The sequence below is a fragment of the Populus nigra genome, chromosome 3 (assembly GCF_951802175.1).
Source record: "Populus nigra chromosome 3, ddPopNigr1.1, whole genome shotgun sequence".
NCBI lineage: Eukaryota > Viridiplantae > Streptophyta > Magnoliopsida > Malpighiales > Salicaceae > Populus > Populus nigra.
The window spans coordinates 810632-826862 of NC_084854.1; the positions used below are offsets into that span (position 1 = coordinate 810632).

Genomic DNA, 16231 nt, shown 5'->3' on the forward strand with positions numbered 1-16231 from the left:
TACAAATAAAACTTGAAAAATAAAGAGATAGGTGTAGATCAAAATATTTAATTTTAAAAGACAGGGCATTTACCTGATTATATTTGCTAAATTTATTTATTAAAATAATCTTTTTATTCAAGCAAATAATAATATAAATATAAACACAAATTAAATTGTTTGGATAAAATAAAAGAGAAAAAAACACCTTGTAAGGCTGCACATATTAGAAATATTATCTAAAAATAATTTGTTTTATTATCAAAACTAAAGTTCATCAATAAAAAAAATAGATTAATCAGAAAAACTCTTCAAATTTAAATGCATAAATAAAAAATATAATTATCATTTAAAAAAGGCACTCCAAATAAAATGAAAGAGAGAAGGGTTACTAATTTAAATATAAATTAAAAATATTTAGAGAAAAAACCATAAAAAAATCATTAATTAAAAAAAACAATTAGAAAAAAATAAAGCAAAGGTCAGGCGCTGTTAGGTTTGGCCAACTCGCTTGACCCATTTTTGTTAGGACCTGCGCTTGGGCCCTTAATTTTTTTTTTTGTAATTGGGGTGGGCGGCATGTCGTCCGCACTAAATTTTTTGTTAAAAAAATTTCAACAACCCGCATTTTATTTGTCCAGATTCTAATTACTATGGTGCTAGAAAAATCAGGGCTTAAGTTTCCGAAATGATTTAAGAGCCTATTGTGTTTTCTGTTGGTTGGTTGTGTGAATTTGTTTCAACTGAAGTTGCAGGGTGGAGCTTCAACTCAGCTTCGTATGGTTGAGTCATCAATGAACACTCCTGTGCGGATGAATGGTCAGACATTCACATCAAACCTGGTATTGGACAGCTTAAAATATAAACTTTTTTTCAATGTCCATGCAATTTGATGTTGATGGGCTAAAGGATTGTGATCAATTGGTCCTTGAGCGTCTGCAACAGTCTTCAAGCATGTGAGTGGAACATTTAAACTCTTTACTCCACGCAGCTTCTTTCTCCTTGAAATCTGATGGTGTCTGTGGTTGCCTTGCCCTTTCTTAGTGCCACCGTAGTACCTTTGATTGCGTTCTATATGGTTCTCACTCTCTTTTGTCCTCCAGCTGTCGGCTGCTAATTTGGAATTGTTCCTTGTTTCATTGGAGTTCTATTTGTTTAAAACATCACTCTGTCCCATGGCATGGAGAGATGTTCTTTTTAGTTGTCACTCTATCCTATCGTAACCTAATTTTTGAGTAAATGATAAAAAATAAATAAATAAAAATATATTTGAAATTTAGGCCAAGAAAACATAATTTAAAAGTTTGGGGACTTAATTGGACTTGGAATTATTTAATTAATGGAATCATGGACCTAATTGATAAATGCCAGAAGTTCAAGGACCAAAGTGAAAAATAGTCATTCCCAAGGACACAAACTGCGCCGTTTTGAAGAGCTGTTCATTATCCCTTCCATTTCGCGCGGAGAAAGCCTATTCAACAGGGAAAACGGCAGCAATTCGATCCGATCATGGACCACTTCTTTTGCCCAAGATTCCGCTCGTGGATTGATTAGCAGTCCTGTAAATGCAGGACTGTAACAGGGACTGGTTTTAGGGGCAAGCTCTCTGGCTCTATAAAAGGCAGAGCAGAACAGAGGCGGGGGGGGGGGGGGGGGGGAAGAGCAGAGAAAAAACACAGCGACGGGAACTGGAGAAAAATCATAAGAAAACCAGAGACAGAACCCAAGGGAGAACACAGAGAAAACCAGGGGACGACTGGAGAAGCAAACGACACAGAAACAGAGAGCAGCACTGGCCAGCCAATGCACGAGTGTTAGCCTCGTCTCCGGTTGCACCACCTTCCCTCCTTCCCCTCCGAACAGACGAACACAAAGAAAAACAGAGAGCACGAACGAGCAGAGGGGGACGAAAAAAAACACAGAGGAACGAGCAGGGAAAACCAAAACAGAAGAGAAAAAGAGAGAAGACAGGGGGGACGACGAGACGGAGAAAAACCCAGAGGAGAAAACGAAACAGAAACAGGAGGAAAAATGAGAGCAAAAACAGAGAGCAGAAATACAGAGCAAAAAAACAAAACACAGAAAAGAGAAGGAAAAGTAAAGGAGCAGGACAGATAGGAGTATTGGCTTTGCCATTGCTTTCGTCCCTGCAGACAAAGGAAAGACCCGGAATCAGTCAAAGATAGTTTTAAAAGCTACTGAGAAAACAAAAGGAAAATACAGACAAGTGAGAACAGAAGGAAGACAAAGGGAAGCAGTAGGCGGGAATCATCATCAGCGCTGCAAGCATCTTCGGTCTCCAGAAGCAGGTACGCCGGTTTCTTCATCCCCTTTTGCATCTTCATCTCAAATTGAATTGTTACAAGAACATTGTGCGAAGGTAATTTAATTACCTTCACAGTTCACACAGTGTTCATGCACGCGTGAATTCAGTTCACGCGTGCTTTTAGTTTTTTTGCCCAGCCGGGTCACTGGCTTGGGCCAGTGACCGGGCCGGGCTGGCTGGGTCTAGCCCAACCCACGTGGGCTGAGCTGGGCCCAACCCAAAAAATCAAATAAATAAAATAAAAAAAACAAAAATGTGTGTATTTATAAATAAAAAAATAAATATGAATTTATTGTTTTTATTCATTGATGCTAGAATCAGAATAAAAATATTGATTCAAATTTATTTCATTGTATTTTATTTAAATTACATAAAAATAAAAAATATGCATGCAAAAATAAAAAAAAAATAAAGTAAATTTATTGGTTTATTCACTAACGATAGAGTCAGGAATAAAGATACTGATGTAAATTTATTTTATTTTATTATATTTTACTTTTATTTAGTTACATAAAAAAATATGTATGCGTAAAAAATAAATTTATTTAATTTGTTTATTCACTGACGCCAGAGTCAGGAATAAAAAATATTGATTTAGATTTAAATTTATTTTATAGCTACGTAATATTTACCAACGCCAGAGTTGAAAGTATATAATGTAGTTAAATATTCACTGGCGCTAGAGTCAGGAATATTACACGCAAACCATCATAGCATAAACCAACAAAATGTTAGTAATTTATGACAAAACCAGCAATGCAGCCTGCCTCAGGCAAGGCGTTTAAGGGGTGATAATATCTTTTCTTTTGCATAACCAGTCCCGTACCATAGAATCTCTACTGACTAGTCAGGGTTTTTAATAACCATAATATTAAGTGGCGACTCCTTAAAACAAACCATTCCCCATAAAAAAAAAAAGATGCAAGAAATGCATTCTTTTCTAAAAAAACATAAATTTTTAAGGTCGCGATGTCGGGTGACACCATCCATTAATTCTTTTCTTTTGGTTTCTTTTTTTAACGAACACATGCAGTTCGTCCTGACTGCTATGGACAATTAAGTTTTGCAGCGTTGCTTGGAATAGTTAGCCATGTTTTGCAAACACTATTCTGACTGCTATTAAATTTTAATCTGCTAATACTGAACTTACGTTTAGTTCCTTTACGAATGTGGAGAAGGGTTCTTGGTTGCAGTGGGCAGGAAAAAGGGATGCCCATGGATGAACTTTGCCAACAGCTGAAACTTCCCATGGAGAAGATCAAGTAACCTCTCTCTCCCCTTCTCCCCAGGCCATTATCAAGCTAGAGATGAATGCCCGATATACATTGCAAGAGATGTCAATGGAGTTCAGAGGTGGAAGCTATCGTAAATCCCAGAATCCAGATATGATGCTCGTTGCAAGACCTGGAACTTTCAGTAGCTTGCTCTCGATCCGTAGCGTTTGATAAATCTTGAAATCTCAATAAGATGTCTGGAGTTGATGGCCGATAAGCATTATGCGCACATGTTGCATTTCCCTGTTGGTGGGTAAAAGCTCCTCTTTTTTAAATATATAATATCCGTAAATGAATTTATCTTAATTCCATAACGTCACGTGAATTAATTTAATATTCCGATAACTAAACAAGCAAAGGCTTCTCTTTTTTAAATAATTTATCCCTCTAGCTACGTGATTGGTCGCCCTGAAAGTGTAGGAAAATCAAACAAATCAAGTGAGATATGTAAAACATGACATTTTTATTATTTTATTTCTTATACTGGCAGTGAAGAAATGGTGCTGTAGTTTTAAGAGGGCGAATGAGCATTATGATATAGTCAAGAAATGGTGCTTGTCTCTTCGTCAAAAATCTGCCTTCAAAGCTAATATCATTATATCAGTGCCTGGATGTTAAAGTTTGATCATATTCAATTTATATGTTTTAAATATATGTGGCATTCAAAATTTTAATCTACTGTGTTTTATAAAGTTTGATAATATCCAGTTTGTGTTCCGTTAGGAGTTTGATATTTGCTTCAGAGCATCTTTGTTTGGACTATTGATATGTTGAGAGCAGGAAGAGTGCAATAGGATTTTTGGAGCTACAGCCTGTCTCTTCGATTCTAGGAGCTGCTCTTTTGCAAGGTGGCCATTTAATTTCAGTGGAAAATCTCTTGTTTAGTTGTGAACAGTACTCTATTTCCATGTAAATGTTGCCCTCTCCCCACGTCTCTCATATATTTTTTCAAAAAATTCTGTCTCTAACTCCTCCGGCATCCAGTTCGGAACCTCCTCCGCTGCCTATAGTGATGGATTCATACCTCTCAGTCAGCTTACCACAAAAGACCACTCCTCTTCTAAAAGTAAGGCCTCTCATCTCTCCATCTCAAATCCCCTCCTTTTCTGTTAATCATTACTACCTCTTTTAGACCATTTGTTGTAGCTTTCTTGAAAAAGCTGTGTCTTATTACTGTGCTTTCATATTTCTATTCTAGGAACTGAAATTTATTGATCTTGTCGGTTTCAGTTGAAATAAACACAGTAATTGTTTAGCTTATTTTTCTAACAAGTTTTGACATCTTGTTGATGTAAGTTATGGTAAAGCTGAAAAGGTTGTTGATGTTGCTCTCATTGTAGACGATGGAACAGGCTGGATCAGTTGCAGGAAATGGTTGTGTGTATTGACAGAAAAATTCAGTGCAAGTCTTTTAATTTTGATCTTCATTTTTACCTTCTCCTTTTGCTTTATGGAGTTTAAGTCAGAGAAAGTTTGGTGCTCCAGAAATCAAATCATGAACTTAAAACTTGTTGATATACTAAATCAAATTTGGGGTTTTTTCTTTGTTGTAGAAACTAGTTTTGACTTGTGTTTAACCTTAGGAGGGTGCATGAGCACTTTGACATTGGAAATGTAGACAGCAGAGTATGTTACCTGTCCTCTTCATTTCCCCTGCCAATGCATTGTGGTATGATTTCTTTAACATTTTAAATCTTCTGATTATACAATAGGGACAGACTATCATTGTTTTCATGGAGGCCATAGGCTTTCCTGACCAGTCTGAGATTTACTGCTCATCCTGTTGTTAGAAGAACTGATTTTGGAATCCTTAGTTTATAGAGTGTGCTTTGTCCTCCTAGTTCTATGCTCCGTTTGTCTTAATACTTTAATTTGATTTACTTTAAAAAATATTATTCTTATATATTTTTAATTAAAAATACTCTACATTGTATTACGACACACCACCAAACGTTATGCTCTCCGATAATAATGAATAAATACAAAAAATATATAAATATATCTGATTAAAAAATAAAGATGAATATAAAAAATAATGATAATGAGTTATGTGACTCGTGATTTGTTGTAAGTCCAATACTTGTCCGATAATAATGAATAAATACAAAAAATATATAAATATATTTGATTCAAAAATAAAGATGAATATATAAAATAATAGTAAAGAGTTATGTGACTTGTGTTTTGCTGTGAGTTAGATATTTTTATTTTCTATAAAACAAAATTATATAAGCATGTTTTCAACACATTTATGTAGTTTTAAAAATTTAAGTACAAAACAAAAAGTTTATGTATACTTGTAATCAAATAAATCGAAAACTATGCATGTTAATAGATAAATAAAAAGTCATTAACAATATCTAAAACTAAAACTTGAGAAATCAAAAGATATATATATAGATCAAGATATTTAATCTCGTAAGACATGATATTTACCCTTTTATATTTGCTATATTTTGTTTATTAAAATATTTTTTTAAAAAAAGAAATGCTGAAAAAAAGGTATCATTGAAAAAACAAAATTAGAAGTAAACAAATAATAGCCCAAGAGTTTGATTTAACTTATCAAACTTGTGATCCAGATCATAGATTCAACTGAGATAATTCTTTTATCTTAAACTTATACTTAATCAACATGCACTCGTGCGCGCGCATACACACATAAAGAGAGCAAAAAAAAAAGACCAGGCACTCCAATCTATAGCCTCGCACACCTAGGCTATTAAGGAAATCTTGAGCGTGTGAGTGGGCATTCAAACCCAGGTTCGTGTGTCTAGGATTGACTTTATTTTTAAAAAGGAGAATGCTCACCCTATTTTTCTTGGAAAAAAAAATGCACTTGACATGTCACAAGCTAAGGTTGACAACGTGTCATTTACAAGTTTAAACCATTATAGTAGCTGGAAAATAAGGGCAAAACTTTTTTTTATTCAAAATCCTCAATTTTTAAGTCATTCAACCCAAAAACATCTCAATAACATCATTGAAACACTTAGAGACCAATTTATCAACTCAATACACCCAAAAACATTAAAAAAAACTAAAATCAAACCGGGTTAAATTCTCCTCATTTTACATCTATTTTTCATATAACATTGAAAATCTAAAAAAAACTATAAAACCAGAGAAAGAAAAGATTTGTCAACTCAATTAAATTTCATTGAATCTATCGCAGCAGCAATATACAAAAACATTTTCCTATAATTGTGCTAAGCTATTTTTGGAATAAGAGTTACAATAGAAATTGATGTCCTTGTCAGCATATGTTTCCTAATACATTATGTAAATGTGAGATATTGTTGATTCTTTCTTAACATTTCTACTGAAGTTGGAGAGTGAATATCAAGAACTCCCAACTTGTGAATCATGGTGGAGAATCTCTTTTTTCCTAATAGTTTAGTGAATATATCCATAAGTTGTTCTGCTGAAGTAACAAATTTAATCATGATTAAACCATCCTGTATTTTCATTTTTATATGTTTGATTCTCTCATTAAAAATTAAACATGGTTGGTATCTAAAAGAATTATATATATATACACACACACACATCACAAAGTGATATTTTCAAATCAATTTATATATTAATTACGATTAAAACTTTTCTCCAAAAGATTTTAAAGGTATATCTCTCATATCTGAATACTGATTCCACGTTTAGAGTCCATGTAATTAATAAAAAGAGCAAACCTCATAATCAACTCGACACGTTTGCAGAGACTTTCATGGTGCCTTTATAAAGAGAAAAATGTAAAAGAGTTGCCGACATTTATAAGAAGCTATGGTTTGTCAAGAGGCAATGGCTCCACACGTTTGCAGAGGTCACCACCATGATGATGATGATAGCTATACCACCTTGGAACACCCTTATAAAAAACATAAACCAAAATCAAAACACAAATACAAAAACTATACATAAAAAAGATACACAAAATAAAATATTCTAGTTATGTAATCCGTGTTTTGCTGCATGTTGGTTACTTTTACTTTCTATAAAAAATTATATACGGAAGTTTTTTCAATATATTTTTATAATTTTAAAAAATTAAGTTAAAATAAGTTTTTATGCATATATGTAATTAAATAAATTGAGAACTATGTGTGTAAATAAATAAATAAAAAGTCATTAACAATACCTAAAAATAAAACTTGAAAAATAAAGAGATAAGTATAAATCAAGATATTTAATCTTAAAAGACATGACATTTACCTGGTTGTATTTGTTACATTTATTTATTAAAATAATCTTTTTATTCAAGCAAATAATAATATAAATATAGACACAAATTAAATATATTGGATAAAATAAAAGAGAAAAAAACACCTTGCAAGGCTGCACATATTAGAAATATTATCATAAATAATTTTTTTTATTATCAAAACTAAAGTTTATCAATAAAAAAAAATTATAGATTAATCAGAAAAACTCTTCAAATTTAAATATATAACTAAAAAAATAATTATCATTTAAAAGAGACACTCCAAATAAAATAAAAGAGAGAAGGGGTATTAATTTAAATATAAATTAAAAATATTTTTTTAAAAAATCATAATAAACTATTAATTTTAAAAAATAATTAGAAAAAAAATAAAAGTAAAGGTCAAGTACTATTGGGCTAGTGAACTCACTTGACTCATTTTTGTTAGGGCCGCACTGGAGACCTTAATTTCATTTTTGTAATTGGATTTTTGTAATTGGGGTGGGCGTCATGCCGTCCGCCTTAAATGTTTTGTTAAAATTTTTTTGACAACCTGCATTTTATTTGTCCAAATTCTAACTATTATAGCGCTTGAAAAATCAGGATTTAAGTTTCCGAAATGATTTGAGAGCATATTGTGTTTTCTGATGGTTGGTTGTGTGAATTTGTTTCAACTGAAGTTGCAGGGTGGAGCTTCAACTCAGCTTCGTATGGTTGAATCATCAATGAACACTCCTGTGCGGATCAATGGTCAGACATTCACATCAAACCTGGAATGGGACAGCTTCAAATATAAACTTTTTTCAATGTCCAAGCAATTTGATGTTGAAGGGCTAAGGGATTGTGTGATCAATTGGTCCTTGACCGTCCGCAACAGTCTTCAAGCATGGGAGTGGAACATTTAAACTCTTTACTCCACGCAGCTTCTTTCTCCTAGAAATCTCATGGTGTCTGTGGTTGCCTTGCCCTTTCTTAGTGCCACTGTAGTACCTTTGATTGCGTTTAATATATCAAGTTCATATGGTTCTCAATCTCTTTTGTCCTCCGGCTGTAGGCTGCTAATTTGGAATAGTTCCTTGTTTCATTGGAGTTCTATTTGTTTAAAACGTCACTCTGCCCCATGCCATGGAGAGGTGTTCTTTTCTGTTTTAATCTGTTGCTACGGAACTTGTTTTTAGTTTTTTTAGCAGTCCATTAATTTTTTCTTTGGTTTCTTTTTTTAACAAACACTTGCAGTTTGTCCTGACTGCTATGGACAATTAAGTTTTGCAGCGTTGCTTGGAATAGTTAGCCATGTTTTGCAAACACTATTCTGACTGCTATTAAATTTTAATCTGCTAATACTGAACTTACGTTTAGTTCCTTTACGAATGTTGAGAAGGGTTCTTGGTTGCAGTGGGCAGGAAAAAGGGATGCACATGGATGAACTTTGCCAACAGCTGAAACTTCCCATGGAGAAGATCAAGTAACCTCTCTCTCCCCTTCTCACTCTACATTATCAAGTAATTCCTTCAATTGGCCTTTTCTTTTGTCTTGGTCAGGGAATCTATTAGATCACTTGAGGATGAAGGTTTACTTACTCTACAATTGACGAGTTTCACTACAAAGCAACCTGATGAAGTTCACAGTATTTTTTGAATGCTACCCAGTCTGCAATGCTGTTGCGAGTTATTTTGTTCCTTCTTTTGAATATTAACAGAACAGCCTGTAGATATTTATTTGTTTCCATGTTAACATCTTGAGTGCAGGGATCTGGACATGTGTGTTATCGCTAAATCATATATAGAATTTCACAACATTTTGATGTTTTGTTTAGATTCCTAAATGACGAGCTGCTTAGAACTCGATCTAAAAGAACAAAGATTATGGTCTGATTGATTTTTTAAAGCAAAGAAAGTTCTAGTTGAGTGCAGTCGAATCAAAGGATTGATTTGGAGTTTTCGATACCTGGAGTGTTTGGGACAGTTTGGAATTTATTTTACCTGAGTAAAGCGCATCGAAATCTCTTTTGATCATATAGTTAGGGGGGGTTCCATATTCACTACTACTAGGCATTTTGCTTCTTTTGATTTGTTTCAGTGAACAGATAATGAAGCACCCTATGCATGCCGAAGCCCCCATGAAAAAGAGAAGCCATGATTTATAGCTTTGGTGGCCTATCCTTTAACTAAAGGCATTAGCGTACTAAACATCTAAATTTTATCCTAAACATAATTGAAAGTTAATTATGGCTGGATATAATAGCAATGTACGTTTTCAAAGATTATGGCTTCCCTACATGAAACATCTTGATTCCAGTATTTGAACCTAGAAAATGATTAATCTTCATTAACCACCCCTTTAAAGCTCATATGCCTTTAATATGTTGCTATTGAACTTCGTTTCTAGCTACAGCTTTATGATTTCTGAGCAGTCCATGAAATGACGAGTAGCTCTGAACTCCAAAAGAACAAATGAAGTTTCTTGTAATGATTGATTTTTTAAAACAGTCCAGGAGGTTGCACTATGGCGGGGGCTCAAGATCAATTGCGGAAGCTCAATGAGACAGTTACCAGGATTAAGGGTGTGATTCAAGACGCTGAGGAGCAGGCACAAAAACAGAACCATCAAATCGAAGACTGGCTCATGAAGCTGCGGGAAGCTGTATATGATGCAGAGGATTTGCTGGACGATTTCTCAACACAAGCTCTGCGGAAACAGTTGATGCCTGGGAAAAGAGTATCGAGGGAGGTACGCCTTTTGTTCTCAAGATCAAACCAATTTGTGTATGGTTTACGGATGGTTCATAGAGTAAAAGCTCTCAGAGAGAGACTAGGTGACTAGAGAATAGGAAAAAAGAAGTATCTTCTTGTATTAGATGATCTGTGGGATGGTGAGGATGGCCTGGATGGTGAAAAATGGGATAGGTTGAAGGAGTTTTTATCACGTGATGCAGTAGGAAGTAAGATAGTGGTAACTACACGTTCTCATTTAAGTGATTCAGATATTGATTTGTATGATAAAATGTTGCAAAGCCTCCAACCAAACTCGAATCTTCAAGAGTTGGAAGTGGTAGGGTATAGAGGTACGAGGTTTCCAAGTTGGCTTTCAAATCTCTCAAATCTGGTAAGGATTCATCTAGAAAATTGTACAAGACTTGAGCATATCCCTCCCTTAGATGGAATCCCTTCTCTTGAAGATTTGTTGATGACAGATGTGGAAAGTTTGGAGTACATAGATAGTGAGGGGGTTGGAGGAAGAAGAGTGTTTCTCCCATCTTTAAGGGAACTTCGTATCTTTTATTGTCCTAGACTGAAGGGATGGTGGAAGAAGAGTAGAGACGAGTCAACAATAGAAAAAGGGCTGAGAATGCTCTGTTTTCCACGTCTTTCTTCCTTCAAAATAAGACGGGAAAATTGAAGGAACTAGGTATTTATTTCATTAATGATATGGAATCTCTTCCAGAAGTGGGGCTGCAAAATCTCTCTTCTCTTGGACAGCTATCTGAGTCTCAAGGGATGATACCCTACCTTCCCTCTTTGCAATTCTTAAGAATCGACGGCTGCAGTGAAGAGGTGAGCGGAAGAACAGGAGGATGGGAAACGAGAGCGAGTAGGAATGGCCTATCATTAAACATATTGTAATTGATGGGCACTACATTCAAATGGATGGTCGCTATGTAAAGGGTGGAGGATACCAAGGAATATTATTAGAGCATTTTCAACGAACATATACGGAAGGTATTTAACCTCTCCCTTCCTTCATTTAATTTAATTTATTATCATCATCATTATTATTATTATTATTACTCCATACTCTTCCTCTCTATTTATTTTGCTACCCATAAACCTCATCTTTTCATATTTGATGGTTAGAGCATTTTCACCGTGCAGCATTTAACCGTACGGATATTATTTAACCGAGCATTTTCATCTTTATTCTTAAATACAAAGGTTTTTAACCTCTCCCTCCCTTCCTTCCTTCATTTAATATCTTTTATTATTACTCCATACTCTCTCTCTCCAACTCTGTAATTATTTATTTTATTATCCACAAATCTCATATGATAAAATTATTATTTTTTCTTTAAAAGTTGGTAACAGTTCTCAATTAACTGGGAGAGGGGTTCATTGAACCAAAATTTCCCAAAATTTCTCAATTAAATGATAGTAACTACAAAAAGGAAAGCCTTCTCCAATCACCTAATCTGTACTCAAAATTTTGATTTTTTTTTATATAAAAAAACAGAACTCGAAAACAAAAAAAAAAACTGAAGGCACAATGATGGTGTTGGAGCTACCTAGAGACTAACATTGTTGTCACTGAATACCAGTCCTGCAAAAGTAAGCTTCATATCGCTCCCATTTCCCCTGTTTTTTTTTTAATGTTATTACTTATTTTAGACCCTTTGTTTGATTTCCTAGAAAGTTAGAAATTTAACAAATGCAATTGAGAAAGTCAATTGAAAAGGTCTCTGTCTTGGTAGTCTCAGGTTTTCAAATTTACCGCTCCTTTTCCTTACAGTCGAAATATACAAAGTAACTGTTTAGCCCATTTTTTTATTTCTAAGGAGGAGTTTTTACAAGTTACTGGCATAAGTTATTGTCATCGGCCTGATCTTTGATAAAGCTGAAAAGGTTTTTTATGTTGGTCTCACTGTAGATGATCGAAAAGGCCGATCTACATTATTTTTATCCGCCATTATTGGATTTTGATCCTGTTTTTTGAAGGACAGGAGACCCTGTGCCGTTTTCTACTTCCAGTCCCACCCATCCACAATATAGAAGATAGTAGAGAGGCTCAGTATCCTATATATGTCAACATCCTGACCCACGGGATCTGCATTATTTTTATCCGCCATTATTGGATTTTGATCCTGTTTTTGAAGGACAGGAGACTCTGTGCCGTTTCCTACTTCCAGTCCCACCCACCCACCCACAATATAGAAGAAAGTAGAGAGGCAGGGAAAGAAGAGAAAATGATGGAATGCAATTATAGTCGTAGCTGGACTCGATAAAACAATCCTACTTTATCTTTTTCATAGCTATCATATGCGTAGGTGATTGAAGATCGCACAAATAAATTTATTTTTTGAAGACAAGTTTAGAAGTGTACAGCCGCCGGTAATATATTATTTTCCGGAAGACTCAATTACTCATTAAATAATAAATTTAGGCAGAAGGAGATGAGACTGTCATGTATGTTTGCTCTGATACCATGTTTGAATAGAAAAAGCTCACTGAATACTGTATCATATATAAATGCAGCCTGACGATTTCACTAGTGTGCTGCTTCACTTTATAATATGGACTGTGTTTTGTAATTTAAAAAAAAATTGTTTGAAATTAATTTTTTTTGGTGTTTTTAAATGTTTTGATATGCTAATATCAAAAATAATTTTTTAAAATAAAAATTATTATTTTTATATATTTTTAAATAAAAAATACTTTGATAAATAATTATTACCGAACTTAAAAAAAACAATAATAAAGCTTTAGCTTTATACATATCCTGCACTCCACTGCCATTTTTTCTTAAGATATGTAAAGGTTGCTAATGCTTTAACTACTTTTGCCTAAAATAAAACTTTAGCTTTAGAAATATATTTGCCTTTTCTTATTAATATATAAAGGTTGCCGGTGCTTTAACTACTTTTGTCTAAAATAAACTTTTAATTAGCTCGTGACATATTGTGCTTGCTTTATAAATAATTTGTAAATATTTTTTTTAAAAATAATTTTTATTTAATTTTTTTATTTTAAATTATTTTTATATTTTTATATTATTTTGATATGTTAATATTAAAAATAATTTTTTAAAAATAAAAAATATATTATTTTAATAAATTTTTAATTAAAAATCATTTTAAAAAATATTTATTATCAAAATATCAAATAACCACAGTCCATAAATTTCAGTTTTGGTTGGTATGTCTTACTTGTTTTGCTAGGTTTTCCTTTTAGTTTTGATTCGATGTCTTAGACGCTCAACTATTATCCTGTTTGAATTAAGTTTGGATTTTGACGATGTAATGAATAGAACCATTCAATGATTCATGCTCTCACAGCCAAGAACAAAGTTGGCTTTATAAATGGAACCATTCAACCTCCTTCAGAAACTGAACAACCAACAGAGTATGCTCTCTGGAATCGATGCAACAATATGATTTTATCATGGCTTGCTCACTCGGTGGAACATGATCTGGCCAAAGCAGTTGTCCATGCCAAAACTGTTCATCAAGTGTGGCAGGATTTTAAAGATCAGTTCTCACAAAAGAATGCTCTAACCATATATCAGATACAAAAATCCATCGCTTCTCTCTCACAAGGCACCATGACAGTTTCAGACTATTACAAGAAACTCAAAGATCTATGGGATGAATTAGAAACACATCAAACCCCTGTCACATGTAACGAGATGAACGCACACAGTGCACAAAAGGAAGAAGATCGAATGATGCAATTCCTTATGGGTCTTAATGACAGTTACAATGGTGTTCGTAGCAACATCCTTATGATGTCTCCATTACCCAATGTTCGTCAAGCCTATTCACTGGTCATTCAAGATGAGACTCAGCGACAGGTAACATCAGCATCAATAGGATCAATAGAGAATTTTTCTATTGCAGCTGCAATTCATAGCAGATCTAACAGTATGTCGAATAATTCTACAAACAAACACTGTGAGCATTGTGATAGAAACGGTCACACAATTGAAGAATGTCGGACCCTTAAATTTCGTTGCAACTATTGTGACAGGAGAGGACACACTGAGGATCGCTGTAAATTTAAAAATGGGACATGGGTACCCAATAACACAGGAACTCAAGCCAGTAGACACAACCAATCCAAGCAACAACATCAAGGATCGAAAGGGAACACTAATCCGCGTGGGTCGTTTCCTACTGCTCATGCAGTAGACATAGCTCCAGTGCATAAGGGCCAGCCACATGGCTTCAGTGTGCCATCCCAGCTAGCCTCTCAATCTAATCTCCTAAATGAGATCTCTGCAGAGCAACTCCAGCAACTAGCACAAGCTGTTTCTATGATAAGTTCAACTCATTCCTCTGATAATAGCAATGCTTATGCTAATGCTGCAGGTTTGGCTTCCTTTTTCAACCCTTCCATAAATTCTGTGTTCACCAAACCTTGGATTTTAGATAGTGGAGCTACTGATCACATCACTTATGACTCCACAATTTTCACTAAAGTTGAATCATCACAAATTCCGATTGTTAATTTACCCACGGGTTCTTGTGCCCCAATCACTTCCACTGGCACCATACCATTTAATTCAAATATCACATTAGACAAAGTTTTATGTGTTCCATCTTTTCGCCTAAATCTCATGTCTGTCAGCAAACTCACTCATTCTCTAAATTGTTGTGCCATTTTATTCCCCACCTTTTGTGTCTTGCAGGACTTGGCTACGGGGAAGATGATTGGCTCGGGTAAATAGCGTGGTGGTCTCTATTACATGTCTCCATTACAACAGACACCTGCTTCATATCAAGTTTCCCTCTCCTCTCATTTATGGCACATGCGACTTGGACACCCATCTCCCTCTCGTCTTAGACTAGCTTCTCCATTATTGCCTTCCAAAACTACTTCCTTTGATAATAATTGTAGTGTTTGTCCAATGGCCAAACAAACAAGACTGCCATTCCAACTCAGTTTAATCTCCACTAAAGCTGCATTTGATTTGTTACATTGTGATATTTGGGGTCCACATAAAATTCCCACACATTCAGGAGCACGTTTCTTTCTTACCATTGTGGATGATTTCACTAGGTGCACATGGATATTTTTGATGCAACATAAATCTGAAACCCAAAACCTCCTCAAATCTTTTGTCATTTTTGCTCAAACTCAATTTCATGCCAACATTAAAACCATTCGGGTAGACAATGGATCAGAGTTTTTTTCCATGAGGGAATTTTTTCAGAATCATGGTATTGCATATCAGCGCACTTGTGTTTACACTCCTCAACAAAATGGAGTCGTAGAACGCAAGCATCGTCACATTCTAACCGTCGCACGTGCATTACTTTTTCAGTCTCATCTACCCCTTATTTTCTAGGGTGATTGTGTCTTGACCGCTGTCTATCTCATTAACCGATTACCCTCCCCGTTACTCTCCAATAAATCACCTTTCGAGCTCTTATACAACCGCCCCCCTCATTCGATCACTTGAGAGTATTTGGTTGCCTCTGTTATGCAACTGTTGTCCATCCTATTCAAAAATTTGACCCCCGCGCCACACGTTGTGTCTTTGTTGGATATCCTACTGGCCAAAAGGGTTACAGACTCTACAATTTAGAGACAAACAAATTCTTTGTTAGCCGCGATGTTCGATTTTGTGAACATTCCTTCCCTTTCTCTCAGTTTCCTGCCTCATCTACCTCTCAAACTCCTCCACTTTCCTCTGTTTTTTTAGACAACTGAACATCCACGCCCGATATACCCAACCCACCAG

General features: G+C 34.7%; 1 protein-coding gene and 1 long non-coding RNA gene across 3 annotated transcripts; both read left to right on the forward strand.

The window, feature by feature from the left end:
* The first annotated feature begins 812 nt into the window (after window positions 1–812).
* Window positions 813–13000, forward strand: LOC133690272 (putative disease resistance protein At1g50180). 2 transcript variants are annotated; one of them, XM_062110509.1, is made up of 3 exons: window positions 813–935; window positions 9174–9242; window positions 10267–13000. In XM_062110509.1, exons 1-3 carry the CDS (start codon window positions 856–858, stop codon window positions 10598–10600), a joined length of 483 nt encoding a protein of 160 aa, XP_061966493.1. In that variant the 5' UTR covers window positions 813–855; the 3' UTR covers window positions 10601–13000. The 2 variants fall into 2 exon arrangements, 1 of the variants encoding a protein (XP_061966493.1); XR_009841402.1 differs by lacking the exons at window positions 813–935; window positions 10267–13000 and adding an exon at window positions 9319–9723 and having other exon boundaries at window positions 8247–9242.
* LOC133690277 (uncharacterized) lies at window positions 3514–5338 on the forward strand. Its single transcript, XR_009841407.1, has 2 exons — window positions 3514–4645; window positions 4920–5338. It is a non-coding gene; the product is annotated as an uncharacterized LOC133690277 (long non-coding RNA).
* Window positions 13001–16231: the final 3231 nt, after the last annotated feature.

What these genes read in the sequence shown, in the direction of transcription:
- LOC133690272 (XM_062110509.1), top strand. Translation starts at nt 856, where the DNA reads ATGTCCATGCAATTTGATGTTGATGGGCTAAAGGATTGTGATCAATTG. An exon ending in CTGCAACAGTCTTCAAGCAT is followed by an intron (nt 936 to 9,173) that starts GTGAGTGGAACA and finishes TCTTGGTTGCAG; the next exon opens with TGGGCAGGAAAAAGGGATGC. An exon ending in CTTCCCATGGAGAAGATCAA is followed by an intron (nt 9,243 to 10,266) that starts GTAACCTCTCTC and finishes TTTTTAAAACAG; the next exon opens with TCCAGGAGGTTGCACTATGG.